This window comes from Talaromyces marneffei, chromosome 3, assembly GCF_009556855.1.
Source record: "Talaromyces marneffei chromosome 3, complete sequence".
Classification (NCBI taxonomy): Eukaryota; Fungi; Ascomycota; class Eurotiomycetes; order Eurotiales; family Trichocomaceae; genus Talaromyces; species Talaromyces marneffei.
In genome coordinates, this window is record NC_072350.1 from 2,951,701 (window position 1) to 2,972,702 (window position 21,002).

A 21,002-nucleotide genomic window follows, 5' to 3' on the forward strand; every position below is an offset into this window, starting at 1 on the left:
TCCAAGTAACATTCATATCTATGAATACTCAGAGATAAGGAGCTTATCGAAGCCATTAACTAATTTCTCGAGCGTCCGAGTCTAGCCATGTCCTCACCCATGTTCTCGGAACGCCGGAAACCACATCTGCAGATTATCATGCTCGGAACCTCGGAAACTTCCGATATCAACTTATCTGTGGACAGATACATTCCTCCTCAAAGGAATGATCACAGCAAACGTATATATACCTGTGGACACTAGTTGGCTTCAATTGAATCCTTGTTTTAACACTTCAAATCATTTATTCAAACTATCATAGCATAACTTTACCATGTCCAGCCACCCTCTCTCACAGCTCTCTGAGCTCGAAACCACCATCGCCAGAGACGTTGTCGTCAACTCACACCCCGACAAAGTCATCTTCTTTCGGGAAATCTACCTTCAGGAACCAGCAAAGGCAGAACTCATTCCGTATTTAGAACTAGAGCATTCGGGTAAATTGAGCCCGACAACGCCTCGTCCCCAACGATTGGCGAAATGTCAATATGATGTTGTTGGTGGGGATCGTGAGCCGGAATATCATGAGTCCGTTGTTGATGTTGAATTGAAGAAGAATGTAAACCATGTTGTGGTAGGGAAAGAACATCATGCTCCTTTGACGCTGTACGTTGTCTTAACATGCTCCGAATATATTTAACGTAAAATCAAATACTAATATGGATATAGCGACGAGTTCGACATCTTCGTCAAAACCTGTCAAGAATCACCCCTCTTCAAAGAAGCCATATCCAAATTCAAACTCCCAGAAGGCTTCGATTTTGTCATCGAACCATGGCCTTACGGCGGTCGTGATCGCGTAACAGACGATAACCGCTACTTCCAAGGCCTGATCTTCGCCCAGGACAAGCGTTCCAACAACCCGGACTCTAACTTCTATGCCTACCCCATCCCTATTATCCCCGTCATGGATTACCACAATCGCGAAATAGTCCGCATCGAAAAATTGGCTACGGGCGGAAAGGGAGATTCCCTGACTGCATCGGATGCTGATTTTAGAGAGGACGTTATTGGACATTGTACGACGGCTGAGTATGTACCAGAGCTGTTGCCAAAGGGGACAAGGAAAGATTTGAAGGAGTTGAATGTGCTGCAACCAGATGGTCCCTCATTCAAGGTGTCGCAGGATGATTCGTTGGTTGAGTGGCAGAAGTGGAGATTTCGTGTTGGGTTTAATCCGCGTGAAGGCGCGACGATACACGACGTTTGGTATGATGGAAGGAGTGTTCTTTATCGATTAAGTATGAGCGAGATGGTATATATCTCCTTGCCCTGTGTATGTGTGAAGATAACTGATGAATCTGCCAGACTGTACCATACGCAGATCCCCGGTACCCGTTCCATCGGAAGCAGGCCTTTGACTTTGGAGATGGAGGTGCTGGAAACTGTGCGAACAATCTGTCACTTGGATGCGATTGCTTAGGTGTTATCAAGGTATGTCAAACTATGATGCCTCAATCTAGAAGGTATAGGCTGACGAAGAGCTTCCAGTACTTTGATGCCGTCATGACAGACGGCGAAGGCAACGCCAAACCCGCCCCGAATGTCGTCTGTCTCCACGAACAAGACAACGGTATCGGCTGGAAGCACACCAACTGGCGCACTGGACGCGCCGTGGTCACCAGATCCCGCGAATTGGTCGTACAATTCATTATCACACTCGCCAACTACGAGTACATCTTTGCATACAAATTCGACCTTGCTGGCGGTATCTCAGTTGAATCTCGAGCTACAGGAATTGTCAGTGTGGTAAACATCGACCCCGGCAAACAGTCCGAGTACGGCAACGTGGTCGGTAACGGCGTCCTGGCACAGAACCATCAACACGTGTTTTGCATCCGTATTGATCCTGCTATTGAGGGACACAAGAACACGGTATACGTGGAGGAATCACATGCCGTGGAGATGAATGATGTCACGAATCCAGAAGGAAACTTCTACCAGATTCAAAAGACGCCAGTTGAGAGAGCGGCTTGGTTTGATGCTGCACCTCAGCATAACCGGATTATCAAAATGGTTAATACCGACAAACGCAATCCGATCAGTAAAAACCCCATAGGATATAAATTCACACCTATGGCGACGCAGCTTTTACTTGCCGACAAGCGTTCTCTCCAAGCAAGGCGGGCGCAGTTTGCTCAACACCACGTATGGGTGACGAAGTACCGCGATGGTGAGCTTTACGCTGGCGGCCAATACACCCTACAGAGCAAAGACGAGATCGGCGGAGTTGCTGATGCTGTGAAACGAGGTGACAGTGTGTCGAATGAAGATGTTGTGGTATGGAGTGTCTTTGGTATAACTCATAACCCCAGAGTTGAAGATTGGCCAGTCATGTAAGATTCATAAGTTCCCGCTATATCTCAATCATTGCTAACTCTTTTGGTACAAATAGGCCAGTGGAATGCTACCAACTCAACATTCGCCCAGCAGACTTCTTCACAGAGAACCCATCCATTGATGTCCCGTCAAGCAAGAATATGGCTTCTCAACTGGTCACTTCAAGTTGTTGTTCAAAGCCTAGCTTGTAGGCTAGGTATTATACCTAAATAGTGATAACCTATTTATTGTTTGCAATCTCATCCCGTTTTCGTTTTTTTGATATCCGTTTGCTGCGGCGTCTATATTGTTCGGACCGCTCACAGGCTATACATTGCCCGTCTTGATTGAAATAATGGTCATTCCTATATAACATGAAATTGTCAATTGTGATATATTGGACATTTCCTCATTTACAACCAATTCGCTAGTTGTTTCTAGGGCTGGTAACTTACAGTTCATACTCGCAGTTTAAATGCGGTTCCTCATTGTCGCATGGATCGCAGACGGGTAAGCGATAAGTACAATCCCATAACGCGCCCGTCCAATCCGACCATGTATGAAACAAGTGACTTCTAATTTCGTCAGGGCTCTGTGGATCCATGTTGTAGGTACGAAGCGCTAATTCATTCGCATCATTGTCCACAGAAAGGCGTTCGATTCGGACCGGCGGGCCATGATCAACTTTTTCAATATATATCCAACCAGTACGATCATTTTCAATAAGGGATAACTCTTCCTCTTCACAAGTATCATCCATGTATGTTTCCATAGCAGGTGACACATCCTGATCAAACATGACATGGATGATCCCCTTTTGCAGGACATCATCCCACGAGTAACAATCCGCGGGTATCACTAAGATCCAACTTTGATATCGCTTATCAAACTGCCGTAGGCCATCAAACCCTATTTTCGAAGAGCAACACCATGTGGGAACAATATGCGGGTATACTTCCAGGCCTCGTAATGCCCCTAGTGCTTCCTGTGCCGCCTCTTCACGATCATCATCGTCCATCTCGGGTCCACACGCATCTCTAGCCTCGGCAGCGACACCGGCGCGCATCGCTTCGACAGCCTGGTGCCGATATATCTTTTCACGTCGATGGTGCTCAATGCATGCTTCAATACTGCCCAAGGGTGCATACACATCTACTCGCGGCCAATAGTTTCTTGCATTTCCCCATCCTGCAATAGCATTGGACTGGAGAAGACTGTTTCCGATTTCCGCTCGTTGATTTGCATCCACATCACTGAGAAAATAGAGATGCAAACTCAATTTTCGGATGATGTCTGGATTCATTGAACGTGATAGCCCTCCAACGACTGTATATGGCTTCTGAGCATGATCTTGAAATGTGTCTATGAAGTAGGCTTTGCCCAAGAGTTGTTTTCTGGGTGCTCGTCCTCCTCTGGACTTTCTGGCAGTTTGTATAGTTCGAGCCATTACTTTTTTTTTCTCTGTATGATAGCGGCAAAATATGATAATCAATTTGTTTTATACGTGATATTTGGTGAGAGGTTGAGGAGGGAAGAAATAAATATCGACAGTCAAAATAAAAGTAGGTAACAGTCGCATTAAACCCACAACGGCATAGACTGTAATCTTATTCGCACATCACCTCTCATTAAAACCCTGGCCCTAACCCTAATTCATTTGCTTTGTGAATACACTGGTTATATTCCAAGGTTGAGAGAAGAGTACTACCACTTTCTATATGTAGCCAACACCTTCAGTTTTCGCATCAGTACTTCCGCCCAGTTCTTAAACGACGACACATGATTAAGCCTAAAACATCAAAGTATGTTAGTCGAGAGAATACCAACCCGTGACACAGTGGCTTGGGAAAGGACTAGGTATAGTTAGTCCGGGAGCCTTCGATGTTGTGATAAGTATGTGATTCGGTAAGGCTATAGTGCTCGGATTATTTATGTTCACATTTTTCGCTGTAGAAAAATAGGTTGTTGGTCTTTGTCGCTAAGAGAATATATCCATGGATGTAATCAGAATGCAAAGCTTATGGTGCTTCGAAGTACGCATATATTTATACATCCATTACCGGCATCCCAGACTGAAAAGTTACCGCGCAAACACCGCAGCTTAAAAATACCTAGTTTCCAAATCAGACATAATAAATTTACAAATGTAAAATACTTTTGCGTGCGGGCATCCCATGGAAGGCAACCCTATCTAAGGAAGACGTGCTACCGGAGGAGTTTCCGAGCTGAGCAACATCGCTACTGGTATGTTGAAGTGACCATCCCAAGGACAGCAGATCAATTAAAATCCTTTTTATCTATTGAGTATTGTCTCAATCTAGTATTATCGTGACAAATCAGTTAAATGAAAGGAAGGTTGAAACATAATGTATTCTTTGATGATGAGTCTTGGATTAGGGCTTTTCTTGCTTTAAAGCGGCTCGAAAACGCATGGGATCCGCTTATAATCCCGCCAGTGCCGCCTAACTTCCGACGTCAACAAAAAAATGCTCACGAAAAGCCTCCACGAGTCACGGTGGGCAACTCCTCAGTCCACAACACCCCCCAAAACTGCACCGTCGCCTTCTTCTGCTCAAGAACTCGCGCGCTTCTTGAAGATCGTTTCGCGACTAAAATGGAAACTCCCATTTTTATCGGAGGGCTATCGATTAGCCACGGCCCGCTACAATATGTCCCCCGCTGACATTCATTACGCCGAGATAATGTTTAAGATCGATTTTCACGAGTACTACGCCTTGCTCGAACGTGCCATTGTGCATTTGCTCGCGGTTTGGAATATTACAGTTTCGCGATACAAACCGACTACCAGCTCAGCCACCTCCAGCGATCGGTGGTCTTCGAATCATCGATACCACGCCAATGTCCTAGAGGCATTAGAGCGAAAATCCTGCCCTTTATACGCTGCGCTAGGAAGCGGGTCAGTTCGCGATCAACTACGACGAGCAAAACAACTTCGAAATCAATGGAAGACCGCAGACTCTCCCGAAGACGACGAGCAAGACATATCAGCTGCTTCCTCTAGAGACGACACGGCATCGTTAGAGAGTTACGATCTGGAAGGGATATTAACAGGTATTTTCAGCGGCTTGGAACAAGGACATGCACTTGCGCAAGACCATGTTTCCAGCAATAATCCTGAGATGGGGATAGAGACCACAACCGGCGGGGATACCGAAGCCGATTGGGATTTTATTGTCGATGCTATGGACTGGGAAGCCGTTTAGGCTTCTTCCAACGTTGCCAATAAATATACTGTATATATGTTTGAGTGATACCCTGTGAATTCTGTTCGAGTGTTAGATGTGTAAGTCATTTGTCCGTGGAGAGATACTTGATGGATGTAGTACAAACCACTCATTTGTGGCAGCAAAGTATTACCCGCTAGGTATCTGAAAATATGAATCATACAAGGCGGCTTGATTATCTTATTGTGGCCAATCACAGGACTACCCTTACCGTATATGACTCTTGAAGGCAGTTTATTTTGCAACTCATAGATCTCGGTAGTACCGAATTAAAGAATCATCTCCTCTTACCCTGTTTATCCGACTCGAAGCACTCATCAAAGCCCATCCCAACGCTTGGAAACCAGTACAACCCCCACGGGGCCCGTACACCCCCGTAGCAGTCGTTTCCGTTTACGAAGTATTTCGCCGTTATACCGTCTCAGTGCGCACAGTTGAGCTCCGAAAGTCCAGGCGGTAACTAATGGTCATGCGTCTGACTTGGACAATGCCTCACTATCCCAACAGCACGCTGCAATCAGCGCTATGCTAGAACGCACACCGAAATCCCCTGTTCAAAGCTGATACTAGTCGCGGATCTGATTGGTTGGATCTCGGTAGTCTTCCGAGAAGCTTATCGTAGCTTATCTGAACTTGCCGATTGTCGCTCAGCTCTTCCTTTCCTTTGACAACTCTTCTCCTTTTTTTCTTCTTTCAGCAAGAAAATGAATTCCGACATGTTCTGCTAAATACCTACTTCGAACAATCCAAAAAGTTGAATCCGGCGAATGGCGGAGAACAACAAAAGAAGCCCTGCCAACTTTGAGGCACCGGACTTTGAACCTCGGAAACGAGGGAAATACACCCAAGTTGCATGGTAAACTAGACTATCCTCCTGATAAATAACGATCCACAACAGCCATCTGACACTTTATAGTAATGAATGCAAACGCCGAAAACTAAAATGCAGCGGAGAAGATGTGTGCAAGCGATGCGCTTCGAATCGCGTTTCTTGTGTATATGCTGTGGCCCGGCCAACTGCAAGCGAAGAAAGTTATCCTGAAAGTCATCCTAGAAATCAGTACGAAAATATCCACGCCTGTGTTTGGTCTAAGTATTGTAGTTCACGTGAAACTAACCCAAACTCTAGTTCTCTATCGAGGCTGGAAGCATTGGAAAGCCGCATGTCAGCTATGCAAAGGCAGCTGGATCTTATGTCCAATGAACTAAGGATATTACGGCGAAGATCGCAGCCACCTCAGCGACAAGTTCAAAGGACAACTACGGCAAACAAGCCTACTGATTCCCGCTGGGCAAGTCGCGCTCCAATTTCTCCTAGCTATGTTGGGCCGACAAGCAGTGAATTCGGTCTAAATGTCCCCAATGATGACGTACCGGATATGGACGAAACAGAAAACTCGGAAATTGCACAACCATCTTCACCGACTAGTCCATATGCACCAACAGTACCGCCGGAGGATCAAAGAAGAAGAACTAACATTTCACGAAACAATCCCCTGCTATCGCTCGATGCTGCCGACGCTCTCAGGCTTGTCGATGTTTACGAGGAGGCTATTGGTTTGATGTATCCTGTTGTGGATCTCAAAAGTATAAGAGAGTACATTGTCGACTACTATAGTCAACACTCGCATGATGCCGCTGGCCACATGTCCCCGCCTCAAAGCGGGAATGAGGACTGGTGGTTTTCGGCGCGCGATACTGAAGTCTTGAAACTTGTACTTGCTCTGGCTTTGATATCGGAGTCCCCTGGCCAAAGCGAACTAGGAAATATACTGGCCTCGAGCGCTGAAAATACGTTTGCCACAACACGAACGCAGGTGCCTGAGGTCGATATGAAAGAACTGATCCTCTTGACATTGGTGGTAAGTCTTCTCGAATGGTGTCATGGATCTTGTCGCTGATTAAACCAAAGTCTTTGTATCATTCTTGTCGAGATGATGATATCTTGGCATGGCGTACTATTGGTTTGGCGTCACGAGGTGCCATGCAGATGGGCCTACATAGATGCGATACGTGGCTACGAACTGGAGGCATTTTCCCCGGTGATCTGGAGCGCTCTTGGGCGATAAACCTTTTCTGGTGCATATATGTTTTTGACAAGGAATTCTCGTTCGAGACAGGCTTGCCATTTAGCATGCGGGACTCCGACATGGATTCGAATCTACCTCGACCGGTAAGTTCTTTCTGTGATAGGTAAAATGATAGTCCCGTACTGACCAATGAATTTCTACCAGGCTGAACATCACATATACCTAGAGTGTATGATATCGTATTGCCGAGTTGGAGGCAACATATGGGATTTAATGGTCGGTTGGGGCAGCACAACTAAAGCTGTGGCATCTGATAATGAATCCTTTTTGAACTTTCAGATACATCAGTGGCAGGAATCCATACCTCCCGATTTTCGTTTGGAAGATCTGCAGGGTGACTATACACCTACGATGAGAGATGCGCGTCTGGCATCACCGCGGATCCTCCTACATCTACGTGCAAATCATATGAGAATACTTATATACAAACAGAACCTTTTAAGCGTTCAGTCAATCAGAAACAATTTTGCAGGCGCCAACATCGCTGTAGCAAATGCCAAAAACACGATACAAGCACTGAGCAATCCAAGCTATGTCTCGGCGATCTATTCTCAACGCCCGCAGCCATTCGATCGGTTCTTGTTCTCGGCGCTAGCAACACTTTTCCTAGCCATGTTTCATTACCCGGATTACTTTGTGAACATCTGCCGTGACAGTTTCGCTGAAGCCCTGAATGCATTGAAACGTTCATCTACTCGTGGGAGACACTCTCGACGACTTCGCAAGGTCATGAAAAACCTCAAACGGCTCGGCACCAACCGACCTTCTACTCGATCCAACATCCTTCCAACGGCAGATGATGTCAGTCAAGCAGCCGCAGTCAAACCTAGAACGGCATCAAATGCACAATCTGCTGATATAGACCATTCCGTCTATTCGTTCCCTCCATCACTAGTCAATGAAACTACGCCAGATGCATATAGCGATCTTACCAACTTCTTTGAATTTGCCGGTGACTTTTTCATGGACCCTCAACCCGGCTTTCGTGGTGAGGTTGATCAAACAAATGCCATGCTGAACGAACAATTACATAACTCGCTTGATATGTTCCAGGCCGAAGATGAGGCTTTGACTCGGCTGATGATGGGACTGTTATGATGAGGCGTGGTTCACAACGCTGCTTTTCCGAAAGACGTGCTTCAATCACCAGGTTGCGACTAGATACCTAATGTATTTATCTGTAATAAAATTTTAACTGAAGTGCTTCTGATCATTGCCTACGCGAATGGCCAGTGCATAATTAATTGACCATGGTTATTATGTGCCACGAACTGCTATAACGAGATTAGTACTATTCGGCTTTCGAATGAGAGCCGAGATATCGAAAATGTGGAATATGATATCTGGAGCTAATCTTTCTCAATAGGTATCTGAAATGTCAGCGATCAGTTGACTCAAGAAGTTAGTAACTTAGTATTGCACACGGACCGGTAGTAGGCAACAATATTAAATAGCAGCACCTATCGTAAGACTAGTCAAGCAATAATAAGCACATTAAATTCGTTGGGGCACGTCCTACTAGCTCAGGGTCCTAAGCCGCGAAACTCCCAGATAAGCCGAGGCACAATTCCCCAAACAAGCAAAATGTGGGAGTCGGACCCTCACGGTGGAGTACATAATAGAGGACACTATCTCGTTCGCGGCATGGATTGCGAAAGTTAGCGACATCTGGAGTAAAAGATCAACAAACTAGTGTCTTCGGGTTTGCGTCGGTGCGCATTTTCATTTGCCCTGGTCCGCGAATTAACTCCATTGTACGACAGATGATTTCATACACCATGCAGTAGGAAAACCATCAACTACAGAGTACGGATTGTGCAGGAGTTAAAATATCAAACTAATTTTGACGTTCTTGCTGCCGAGGTGTACATGTGATTTGGCTACAATTGTTAATGGATTTATCGCGAAGAATGATGCGATAAATATTGACGTCGCCCTTGCCTTTCGTTTCCGCATGATTTTCACATACTAATACTATATCTACCTTCGCCAACGTATCCCAACATATCGACACCACATTTAACTTCAGGTTGATACTGAAGAGAGAGAAGAAGAAGAAGAAAAATGAACGGCCACGCAAATGGCACAGCGGAAACAATCGACGTCGCCATTATTGGCGCAGGCATCTCCGGCCTGAACGCCGCCTACCGCGTCCAAACAAAACTCCCCAATGCAACATACCAAATCTTCGAAGGTCGCGGCGACATTGGAGGCACATGGGATCTCTTCAAGTATCCCGGCATTCGGTCCGATTCAGATTTCTACACCTTTGGGTTTGAGTGGAATACATGGAGCAAGGACAACCCGATTGTGCAGGGAAGCGATATAAAGCAGTATTTGCAAGAGTCAATAAAGAAGACGGGGATTAATCGGCGAATTCGATTTCATCATCGGTTGGAGGCGATGGAGTGGTCATCCGAGGATCAATTTTGGACTTTGACTCTTGATGTACAGGGACAGACCAAACATGTCCGGACGCGAAATCTCATCATTGGAACGGGCTATTATGATTATAATCAGCCTCTGGACGCCGATATACCAGGCTTGCAAAATTTTAAGGGACAAGTGATTCATCCACAATTCTGGCCCGAGAATCTGGACTATACAAACAAAAAAGTGGCTATCATCGGCAGTGGTGCTACAGCAGTCACTCTTGTGCCGAGTCTATCACCAACAGCAGCACATGTTACCATGATTCAGCGCAGTCCGACATATATATACCCACTTCCGAATAACACGGGTGGATGGCTCAGTTTCTTTCTCCCCAATTTCCTTCGTCATAAACTGAGTCGCATGTTCTTCATATTCTTGCAGCGGTTCAGTTACGAGATAAGTCGTGTATATCCGCGACTGGCTAGATATGTTATTATGCGACGTATGCAAATCCTTCTTCGCGGAGCATTACCTATGGACCCTCACTTCACTCCGCGATATAACCCTTGGGACCAACGGCTCTGCCTAGCGCCTGATGGCGATTTCTTTACTGCCTTGCGCTCCGGCAAAGCAGATGTCAAAACCGGGTCTGTCAAGACCATGACAGACAATACTATTGTGCTCGACAATGGTGAAGAAATAGAAGCAGACATCCTCATCACAGCCACAGGATTACGAATCTCAGTTGCAAGCGGCGTCCCCATCAAAGTCGACGGTGAGATAATTGACGTCTCCCAGAAATATCTGTGGAACGGATGCATGCTCCAAGACGTGCCGAATCTGTGCTATGTGCTCGGATACATCAACGCATCCTGGACCTTAGGTGCTGATGCCACTGCGCTCTTGTTTATGCGTATATTGCAATACATGAAACGCCGCAACGCTGGCGTTGCCGTACCCCGAGTTGAGGATCCGTCAGCTTTGACACCCAGGCCACTTATCAATATGAACTCAACGTACTTTGAGAGGGCGCAGAAGATTATGCCGAAGACGGCGGAGGAGCATCCGTGGCGACCAAAGGGGAGTTATTATGTGGATAGCTGGAAGGCGATGTTCGGGCGGGTTGATAAGGGGATTGAGTATATTTCCGCGAAGTGATGTGTTGTGCTGTTTCAAGGTTACTTGAATGTATTTGGCAGTTTCTACGGTGTTGATAATTATGAGCATATAACTATGTTATAGCACTCGGGCTTGTAGACGGAAGTAGGGGACTGATCCAAGTTGCATGCATGTATAGTAGAATTCCGCATTCTTAGTATATGATCAGTCACACCAGGAAGAATGAATATGAACGTGGTTAAATTGTATCATATGCGTAGACTCTGCCTTTCCTTTGAATATGTCTTCGTAACGAGGAATACACTAAAATACAACGCATATGCATCTAAAATGGAGCACTGATACCAAGCCAATACGCACATGAAAGTACCGAGGCACGCCTCAACATTTTTTGGTATTCGTGATCCCAGGGGTGATCTTCCCCTCTCTTTATATTGAAGATAACTTTACCAATTGGGCTTAAATAGGTACGTACATCCCTATGAGGTCAAGCCAGGAACATCGATACTCAATCCATGGAATAATCGTTGAACAAAATTTAGGGAAAGGCATACTTCGACAAATCATTCCACGGGCGTCAACAACAACAACAACAACAACAACAACAACAACAACAACAACAACAACAACAACCCTGGGACAACAAAAAGCCAAAAAGCCAATAACAATGAGCTCAGCCCGAAAAACAGACAAACCCACTCACGACGAATTAAACAGCCTCAATTATCAAAATGGGACGTCAACAGAAAAAAACAAACTCGTGTATAGGCAAAGATCAAGCATGACATTGTCTGAAAGACTTGATCTACCCCTTGCGCTTCTCTCGGTCCCCGTTGTAGCGATCTTTGCTATCATAACGGGCCCGTTTCGAGCTAGGAAGCAAAAATTGAATCCCAAGCAGACGATTGCGAGATCTTTGTTGTTGCATGTTGGGTATTCGATTTTTAGGAGGGTTGTGTCGCGATTTTCGCCTTTGCAGATTCAGTGCGTTTTTGCCCACCTATCTGCCCTTCGTGGTTCTCGGGGTGTTTGAAACTGACAAGAAGCAGAGCTATTTTGCCGTCGACAACGACACAATATAAAATCTATACCTTGAAGAAATGGATCAAAGAGCAGACCGTTGACCTGGGTGATGGCGCTACGGGGCATTGGGTGGGAAATCCTAATGCGAAGAATGTCCTTATTTGGATACACGGTAATCCAACATCCACACACACCCACGCTAGGTTACTTGCGATTCACAGATAAACTGACTATCAAAAAAAAAAAAAAAAAAGGTGGCGGATTCGCCATCCCCGCAAACAGAGGCTACTTCGCTTTCTTCGACAAATTCCTCGCAGAAATGCGCTCAGCCAACAAGGACATCTCCGTCTTCCTTGTAGCATACACTCTCGTCCCCAAAGCAGTCTACCCCATGCAACTACGCCAATGCACAACTGCACTACGCTACATTCTCGACAAGACAAATCGAAAAGCCGGCAATGTCTATATTGGCGGCGACTCAGCGGGTGGAAACCTTGTTCTTGCCGTATTGAGCCATGTTGCCCACCCACATCCTGAGGTTGAGCCTCTCAAATTAACTGACGGGGAGGAATTTGGCGGTGCAACGCTTTTATCACCCTGGACCTCGTTAGAGACAACTTTCCCGCCGCAGGATACTGAGCCATTGGGTGACTTGATTCATCCGGATTGCGCGAAGCCCTGGGCTGGGAGTTATCTGGCTGGTCGGGCGAGGGATAATTATACTGATGCACGGTTGGCACCGACTGAGTGGTGGCATAAGCTTCCTATTAAGCATGTGCTTGTCACGGCTGGTGGGTATGAGTTGTTGTTACCGTTCATTGAGGATTTCGCGAGTAGGTTGAAAGAGGGTCTCGATGGGTCCGATAGTGAGGGTGGTAAAGTTGAGTTCTTTGTGGGTGAGAAGGAGGCGCATGTTGCGCCTATGTTTAATTTGATGTTGGGTGATACGGTGGAGACGGAGCAGGGGAAGAAAATGAAGGCTTTTTACAGGGAGGTGGTAGATAGTAATTAGGTGAAAATCCTGGGAGAAGGGGGTATGATGTTCTAAGATTTTTCTGCTTGATGATAATACGTAACAAGAATAGCTTTAGATTCCAGAGTATATGACCATCACACTCTACACATTGACCATCCCGAATTTGATAAGACTCTCAGCTGACGCCATCACCGCTTGTTCACTGCTATACTGCCACTTCCAACCAAGCATTTCCCTCGCTTTAGCATTGCTCATGGCCTTCGAAATACCCAAATCCCCCAAAACGAGCCGCGCAACAGGCAAGAAGAGCGCCACACCTCGCATCACCAGATTCGGCAAAACCATAGTCGGCACCTTTGTTCCCTTTGGTCCGAGATTTTTCCTAAGAATCTTGGCTATCTCTTCCATCCAAAGACTTCCTTCTCCGACACACAGGAATCGTTCCCCTTTTGCCCTTGGGTCCGTCATAGCGCGCAGGTGCATATCAGCGCAGTCGCGGACGTCAATAATTCCGAATTGAAGTCTTGGGCAGCCTGGTATAGCTCCGTCCAGAAGTTCACTCACCGTTCGTAGACTGGATGCGTCGTCTTTACCGAGTGCGGGACCTAGAATAGCGGTTGGATTGATGACAGTAAGCTCGAGCTTGCTGTTACCCTGACTCTCCAACTTCTTCATGAACTCCCATGCAGCTCGTTCGGCCAGTGTTTTTGATTTGTTGTAAGGCGGTACAGTATTACCTGGCCCAAGATCTGTCCAATCTTTCTCAGTATAAGGGTCACCACTCTGGCTACGTTCCTTGGGATGTCCGTATCCCACAGCCGCAAAGCTACTAGTCATCACAACCCTGCTGACGGACCCAGAATCACGAGCAGCCCGAAGAACACGCAGGGTACCATCACGGGCAGGGATGATGAGATCATTTTCGTGCTTTGGCAATGCAGGCGGAAATGGGGAGGCAACATGCAGCAGATATGTAGCGTCCTTGACAGCTTCGGCCCATCCCTCGTCTTTGAGGAGATCGGCCTGGACGACCTGTAACGAAGATATTTGCGACTCAGTGATGCCTTCGGCTGCGCGGAGGGAAGACTTGATTTCGGCGACCCGCGAGAGGGTGCGGACCGTTGTGCGGACGCGGTAGCCTTGATGGAATAGGAGGACTATGATCCAGCCTGCGAGGAAGCCAGTTCCGCCGGTTACGAGGACGAGTGGTGCTTCAGCCATTCTATTTGAAAACAGAACCCAATGTTTGAGAGAGAGAGAGAGAATAGTTTGTTCGTTAAATCTGCTTGTCACTTTTGGCCCTGGGACGGGAGAATGGGTCGATTTATAGTTGCCTATTCGTTACCTTTCTGCCAGGTTCTGGTACTCAGTGAACTCACTAATGGCATATCAATTGATCTTCCAGCATTACATTCCAAACCACTCAGGTACACTCTGTAATGGATAATTACCCCGTTAGGAAATCAGCCCCGTCGCCTGTTTAGGGCTTAGCGGGTTCTGTCAGCAGGTTGCATGATTAGCGCTGACTCTAAATCTATTTAAACATCCTTCCGCTACATGTCAGCAGGTTGCATATCCTGTAACTTACTTCTCTTTTTCTTATTGAAGCATTAATGTTTCGAGGTTCAAGTATATTGGTGACGTGATGTCAATGGAGACTCGTATTATGCTGCGGCCTATGCGGCCACTTGATGAAGTGAGTCTTGTCTTACCTCCTTAGATCAATACTAACATGGCAAAAAGGCAATGATCAATGATGATAATTGGACGGGTCTTACGGACGCCCAAGCTCGGCGCAGACGACAAAATAGACTTAATCAGCGCGCGCGTCGTAAGTAGTGAAGGATGTCATCCTCCTTATGAAATGATCTTACAAGGATTTGCTCAGGACGTCGCAAGGAGCAAGTCATGGTCTCTCAGAGATCCACCACATCCTCGGATGATAGGATAAAGATGATAATGCTATCAACTTCGATAACTTCGAGCCAGCGTCCATTCTACTTCCCCCTCTCAACGGACTACCTCCTCACCCTAGTCCATTTCAATGTCTTCCGCGCCCTCCTCACAAACATGACCATCCTTTCCCTCCCCTGCCTCTTCAGCTGCGAAGAACCCAAAACAACAATCGCATCCTTATCCGCACCTTTACTAAATACCACAGTCCTCCCAGAGAAGACAATCCCATCAACCCTAATCCCAACACCTCTACAGCGTTCAATCCCGCACGAAGCATGGATTGATCTTTTCCCCTTACCAGCTCTAAGGGATAATTTCATACGGCTCCGAGGAACGTTCGATGAATGTGATCTCTGCGACGACATCCTGGGGACAATGTACGATGAGGAGGTGAGCAGGCACGATGAGAGAGATGGAATGATTGTTTGGGGGGAGCCGTGGGATGTGTATTCGTGGGAGTTGATGGAAGGGTTTGTGAGGAAGTGGGCTTATATGCTTGTTGACTGTGGAGAGTTGATTGAGTCGACGAACCGGTGGAGGGAAAAGAGGGGGGAGGAGCCTTTGGTCGTTGATGTCAACAGTTATTGATAACTAGTTACAGCTCATGCTTCATAGAAAATGAAAATAAAGGCAAAAGCCAGGATACGGCGCCTCAGGCCACAAACCACTGATCCAATTACGCCCCACATGGTGACCAACTGGACTAATCAACTTTCACGATACAAAAAAAAAAAACATTGTGCCTTTTTTGTTCTCTAGTCAACACTGGATCTCGAGCCCTACACTTATACCTATTGTCTCATATCAATGGTTTGAAATTCAATGCGCTCGATTTCTGTTTCTCTCATTGAACAGTGTCGAGTGCATCAGGCGTTTACATATATTTTGCGGTAGTAATGGCAAGCTATATTCTTGCCAGCCTCCGAAGGGCAGGATCTGGATTATTTGTGACTAGTTCACCAAGCTCTTCGGTGGTTGATTCATCTCTCGCTCCTGAAGAGGACACTATAGCTAGACCCTCGTCTCCTCAAAAGGATACTGTGGCTGAGTGCCCATCCCCTCAGGAGAAGACTATAGTAGCTAGATTGCACCCTCCTGAAAAAGAGACCATGGCCAGGAGCCCCTCTCCACAAAAGGAGCACGAGGCCCTATTTGTTTCTCAGGAGGAAGCTAAAACCAGATCCCCTTTTCTAGAGGAGGCGACAGCCTCCCCTTCGCCAGCTCCTATGTAAGTACAACCCCTAGATTCATGATGCATAAAATATAAATAGACTAATGATGGGAAAGTAGTACAACTGGCCTAACTCAAGCAGAGTTCGAAGACTCACAACGAGCCTCCACACTCCGCTTACCCTGGGATTGGCGCGTCAGTGGCAAAACAACAGAAGAATACACCCCCCAAATCCAGGGGAAATGGTGGTCCAAAACCGCTGAAGAATTGAGGTCAGCACAGCCAAATAAAAGGCGTGACTACGGTCATATTGGAAGAATCATGGAGACGGAATTGGGCGAGCAACTGCATGGGAAGCAGAAATGCACTGCTTGTCAGACAAATAATGAGGAATGCTGGATATATTCCACAAGAGGGTCTCAGCAAGTATCTCGGCCTGGGGATGCGTGTGCTCGGTGCAGACGTACTGCGCGAAAAGGAGGATGTAATCTTGCCAAAAGACGGTCGAATAAGAGACGTCACTCGTCACCTGACCCGGCGCCCCGTGTTTACACTTTACAGGCCATTGAGGCCAGGCGGTGAGCTTGGCATCACGTGATATAAATGTCAATATGATTGGCTGGAGAATACGGGTATATCACCGGGTCGGACGGTCGGCTTTAGGAAAGACGGAATCCCGAAATCCGTTCGTTAAAGGTCAGCTGCCGGATTTCGTTTTCGTCAGGCTGAAAGATTATATAGTATAGAGTTATGGACCTTACTAACTAGTTAACTAGTTAGTTATTGACGTATTTTTACATTATTAATCATTTCTGCTAATGAATAATGAGCTCGGTCACGAATCAATTGCCAGCGCTGATCGGTCTATGGTTTTCAAAATCCAACATCTTCAGGAATCCTTTAATACCGACGGATTCCGTCGCATGAAACGGAGTTCATTTCCCACGTCGAGAGACAAAGCCTCGGAGTTTGCCTTTCAGGGAGAACTTAATGCCTATCCCGTTTGATTGATTGATTATGGATCGTAACGTTGCCGATGACACTGCAGGTGCAGGTGTCTTAGGGCAAGGGGCAATGTCGTTTGCGTCCAAACCGGCACCATATGGCCGCGCGTGTGTCAATTGTGTACGTGCAAAATGTAAATGTATTCTTAGGAACGGTGGAGAGGTCTGTGAGAGGTATACCCCCTTTCTCCTTTACTATGTGTATATACTAAATACTTTTGGTAGATGCTTCCGTCTAAAGAAAGATTGCAAACCGTCATCTTCTGTACGAAAAAAGAGGGCTACCCCCAGACAGTCGTCGCAAACTGCTCGTCTGGAACAAAAACTGGATGGACTTGTATCCTTGCTCAAGGCAAATTCACAAGGCGGTCTATCTACGGAGGCTCTTGAAGCTTCAGCTTCTAATATCTCCGCAAATACTTTGACAAGTACAAACATCGGACCCGCTGAGAATGCCACCCCTAATCCCTCACCCCAATCTCCATCCAAATACAGAAATGGATGTGAACCTCCCGGTTCATGTTTACTTTCTCCTCCATCTCAAGCTTCCTATCAGGAAAATACACGACCCCAAAATAGATCAGCACCCATCACCCCAGCATCCAACCCCTCTGCCTCCTTTACATACTCTCTCCCCCGCGATGTTGAGCCCAACGCCGAAGAGGCAGAACTCTGGTTCCTCACATTCCAGACCAAGTACTTAGAACATATCCCCTTTGCCATTCCTTATATTCAGAATACATCGTCTACGCAGTTACGGCAGGACAAACCTGCTCTCTGGTTGGGGATTATGGCTATTTCATGTCCCTATGTGCCAAAGCAGCTAAACTTAGGACGAGCTTTTAAGGACATGATTGCTCGCGAGGTAGTCGTCAATGGGGAGAGAACGACGGATCTGTTGTTGTCTATCCTTACATTTGGCCATTGGTACGCCCCTCTCTCTTCTTTTACTTGTCATTGTCTTATTTATTTCGTGGTGTAGGGCATACTATTTTCTTCAACTCGGCCCTATCCTCACCATTCTGACTCACCTCGCGGCCTCAATTCTGGTGGACTTGGAACTGGACAAACCTTGTCAGGACGAATTCAGCAGACATCCGGGCAAACAGATGCTGCCAAAATGGTCCACGAAATTCAATATTCCGGAGTCAAGGACCATGGAACATCGACGGCTTTCTATGGCTGCGTATGCTTTTAGTGCGAGGTACGCCAGAGGGTACACAATTTGAAGAATGCCGCTGACTGTTGATTAGCTGCGCCTTCTTCCACCAGAAAACCGAATCTGTCCCTTGGTCAACCTACCACGACGAAGTTTTAAAAACACTAGACGACGCCAGAGAAACACGCGCCGATGCATTTCAGGTTGCTCAGGTCAAGTTCATGCATATTCTGAGCAATGTCACCAAATTATACGCGCGACTACGTGCTGGCGAAAACGAGGCAACGACGCAGTTTATTGTGCCATATATTCGGTCATTGAAATGTCAATTGAATGAATTGAAGAATCAAATGCCGGATTACGTTGCTGAGAGTAGTACGTTGACCACACTTCTAGTTTTGATATGATGATGATGATGATGATGATGATGATAACTAACTGCTTATTAGAATATATACAACTCACCAACTTCTACGTCGAAATAGCCGTCTACGAAATAGCGCTCGTTCGCGTGCAATACGTCCCACTAGCAGCCGACTGCGAGCTCGAAAGCATGCAATGCCTGCTCGCCTGCACGCAAGCCCTTCGCTCCTGGAGAGATTTGTTTCTGACGTTAGGACCGAAAGATTACATCGGCATCCCCATCACGCTCTGGAAACAACTCGGCCTCGTAATCCACACTGTCATGCGTCTCGCAACCCTCGAAGATCCGGCCTGGGACGTTGAGCACCTAAAAAAAACCGTCAACCTACCCGCCATGTTCGATGTCATTTGCAGTCATTTGGAGTACGTCGAAGCTCTAGAGCCATGGAAATCGAACGTAGGTGACGATATTCACAAACGCTCAAGAAAGCATATGATTGGATTGATGAATTGGACGAACGCTGTGTTTGCGGGGCTGCCCGCTCAACTGCCGAGCGTGGAGAATCCGTGGTCGGGGGCGAAGCCTGATGGGCAGGAGACTCAACGACAGGAGCGGCGAAAGCGGTCAGTGCAGCAACCACAACCACAACAACAACAACAGCAACAGATGCCGACTGCGCAACAACCTGATACATCACACATGCTGATGATGAATGGACAAAACCAATCGTCAGAAGCAGCAGAGACAGCAGCAGTGTTGGCACAACAAATGCAACCCCCCTTGCCGCCAGAGATGTTTCCATATTTCAATCAGGAGCCCTGGGCAGAGGATGTATTTGGATTCTGGGATTTGTATACCGGTGGGAGGATATACGGATAATATTACTACGTAGTATTAATTATTGACACGAATATATCTCGCCTCTTCCATCAAACATTTTACTTTCTAAAAAGCTAGCCGGTCAAATCTTTTGCACGAACACGAGTCAAGCTGAAAGATAGCCTGCGAAAATCTCCCAAACAGGAAAACAGTCGCTATCCAATTCCATCTCAAGCGGAGAACGGGATTCACAATTCCGAATCCCGACGGTCGAGCCAACCATTAGCCTACTATGAGTAAGCTAACAGTTGACTAGTTAGTATTTAGTACTATTTACTATGTAGCTAGTTAACCTAACCCACACTAACGAGCCAACTACGGTGTAACTAGTTAGTTAATATTCCGTAGTTGTTACTTAATAAGCATTCGGCTAGTTCCCGGTACTCCGAGAGCTATGATGGGGCACAGCTGCCGGCCGTATGGGGTACGTAGTTAAATCCAAACGCGACCGGATTTCGTTTACTCCTCAAATTACGAAGCACGAACGGAGTTGATTAGGGGTTTGTGTTGGCGTAGCTTAGTTAGCTTAAGCCAGAAGCCAGTGACTCAGATCGCTTCTAGACGGAGCATTTAAATTCTCCGGTAACTCTGGTACGGAATATCCGTGGATACATCAGCCGCTCTCAATACATAGGATGTTGGGGTTCGGCCGTAAGCCCAGTCTGATCCTGGACCAGATGCATATGGATGGCTGCCTACACACCAAGGCCATGAACAAATATTTAAATATCAGACATATTAATTATACGAGTCATCCAATCACCCGACAAGATTTAATTAAAGAAAAAAAAAAAGGGCTGCGTAGCTATGATAATGGTTGTTTGTATCCAAGACCCGAATAGAAGTTCTCATCGAACATCCCTAAACTCTGGAAGCCTGAAGAAAACCGCCCAGCTTACATCTTCTGCCTCTTTCTTTGTTTGATGCTCTCCAGGCGATCAATTCATTCATTTACTTGGGATTATGTCATGTGTTACACTTGATTCAAGTTAATCCCCAATCTTTCGGTCTTTCAAGACGGGTTTCGGGTTTCACAGCATACGTGCATCGAAACATCAAAACATCAAAACATCACCACCACCAGCTCAGATCCAGAATTGTTTCGAATCAACCCCTACAATATCCTCTTAGCCTCCACGTTCGTATCCTTAGCATTGAAGGGGCTATTTCACTCCTGATCGCAAGCGTCTGGTGCGATGATAGTGGATTGAGCCAGACGGAATTCGGGAAACCGCTGAATCCCGGTGTTAGCTATTGACGCTTATCTCCGTGGCACTACTGCCCT

At 46.5% G+C, this 21,002-nt stretch overlaps 9 protein-coding genes across 9 annotated transcripts; 7 read left to right on the plus strand and 2 right to left on the minus strand.

Annotated features, from left to right (window-relative positions):
* Positions 1-313: 313 nt before the first annotated feature.
* Positions 314-2,570, plus strand: EYB26_004810 (uncharacterized protein; the record flags this gene model as incomplete). Its single annotated transcript, XM_054264101.1, has 5 exons — positions 314-645; positions 709-1,294; positions 1,348-1,473; positions 1,531-2,375; positions 2,435-2,570. 5 exons carry the CDS (start codon positions 314-316, stop codon positions 2,568-2,570), a joined length of 2,025 nt encoding a protein of 674 aa, XP_054120076.1.
* Positions 2,571-2,599: 29 nt separating this feature from the next.
* Positions 2,600-3,661, minus strand: EYB26_004811 (uncharacterized protein; the record flags this gene model as incomplete). Its single annotated transcript, XM_054264102.1, has 2 exons — positions 2,600-2,723; positions 2,814-3,661. 2 exons carry the CDS (start codon positions 3,659-3,661, stop codon positions 2,600-2,602), a joined length of 972 nt encoding a protein of 323 aa, XP_054120077.1.
* Positions 3,662-4,844: 1,183 nt separating this feature from the next.
* On the plus strand, positions 4,845-5,582 carry EYB26_004812 (uncharacterized protein; the record flags this gene model as incomplete). Its single annotated transcript, XM_054264103.1, has 1 exon — positions 4,845-5,582. One exon carries the CDS (start codon positions 4,845-4,847, stop codon positions 5,580-5,582), a length of 738 nt encoding a protein of 245 aa, XP_054120078.1.
* Positions 5,583-6,370: 788 nt separating this feature from the next.
* Positions 6,371-8,791, plus strand: EYB26_004813 (uncharacterized protein; the record flags this gene model as incomplete). The annotated part of the gene is made up of 5 exons (XM_054264104.1): positions 6,371-6,459; positions 6,520-6,663; positions 6,733-7,465; positions 7,516-7,776; positions 7,838-8,791. The coding sequence occupies 5 exons, from the start codon at positions 6,371-6,373 to the stop codon at positions 8,789-8,791; spliced, it is 2,181 nt and encodes a 726-aa protein (XP_054120079.1).
* Positions 8,792-9,757: 966 nt separating this feature from the next.
* Positions 9,758-11,224, plus strand: EYB26_004814 (uncharacterized protein; the record flags this gene model as incomplete). Its single annotated transcript, XM_054264105.1, has 1 exon — positions 9,758-11,224. One exon carries the CDS (start codon positions 9,758-9,760, stop codon positions 11,222-11,224), a length of 1,467 nt encoding a protein of 488 aa, XP_054120080.1.
* Positions 11,225-11,966: 742 nt separating this feature from the next.
* Positions 11,967-13,220, plus strand: EYB26_004815 (uncharacterized protein; the record flags this gene model as incomplete). The annotated part of the gene is made up of 3 exons (XM_054264106.1): positions 11,967-12,169; positions 12,235-12,380; positions 12,463-13,220. The coding sequence occupies 3 exons, from the start codon at positions 11,967-11,969 to the stop codon at positions 13,218-13,220; spliced, it is 1,107 nt and encodes a 368-aa protein (XP_054120081.1).
* Positions 13,221-13,325: 105 nt separating this feature from the next.
* On the minus strand, positions 13,326-14,405 carry EYB26_004816 (uncharacterized protein; the record flags this gene model as incomplete). Its single annotated transcript, XM_054264107.1, has 1 exon — positions 13,326-14,405. One exon carries the CDS (start codon positions 14,403-14,405, stop codon positions 13,326-13,328), a length of 1,080 nt encoding a protein of 359 aa, XP_054120082.1.
* A 430-nt stretch (positions 14,406-14,835) lies between these two features.
* On the plus strand, positions 14,836-16,893 carry EYB26_004817 (uncharacterized protein; the record flags this gene model as incomplete). Its single annotated transcript, XM_054264108.1, has 5 exons — positions 14,836-14,880; positions 14,928-15,015; positions 15,073-15,610; positions 16,096-16,368; positions 16,431-16,893. The coding sequence occupies 5 exons, from the start codon at positions 14,836-14,838 to the stop codon at positions 16,891-16,893; spliced, it is 1,407 nt and encodes a 468-aa protein (XP_054120083.1).
* Positions 16,894-17,385: 492 nt separating this feature from the next.
* On the plus strand, positions 17,386-19,717 carry EYB26_004818 (uncharacterized protein; the record flags this gene model as incomplete). The annotated part of the gene is made up of 5 exons (XM_054264109.1): positions 17,386-17,489; positions 17,541-18,242; positions 18,298-18,519; positions 18,569-18,849; positions 18,924-19,717. 5 exons carry the CDS (start codon positions 17,386-17,388, stop codon positions 19,715-19,717), a joined length of 2,103 nt encoding a protein of 700 aa, XP_054120084.1.
* Between the last annotated feature and the right edge of the window lie 1,285 nt (positions 19,718-21,002).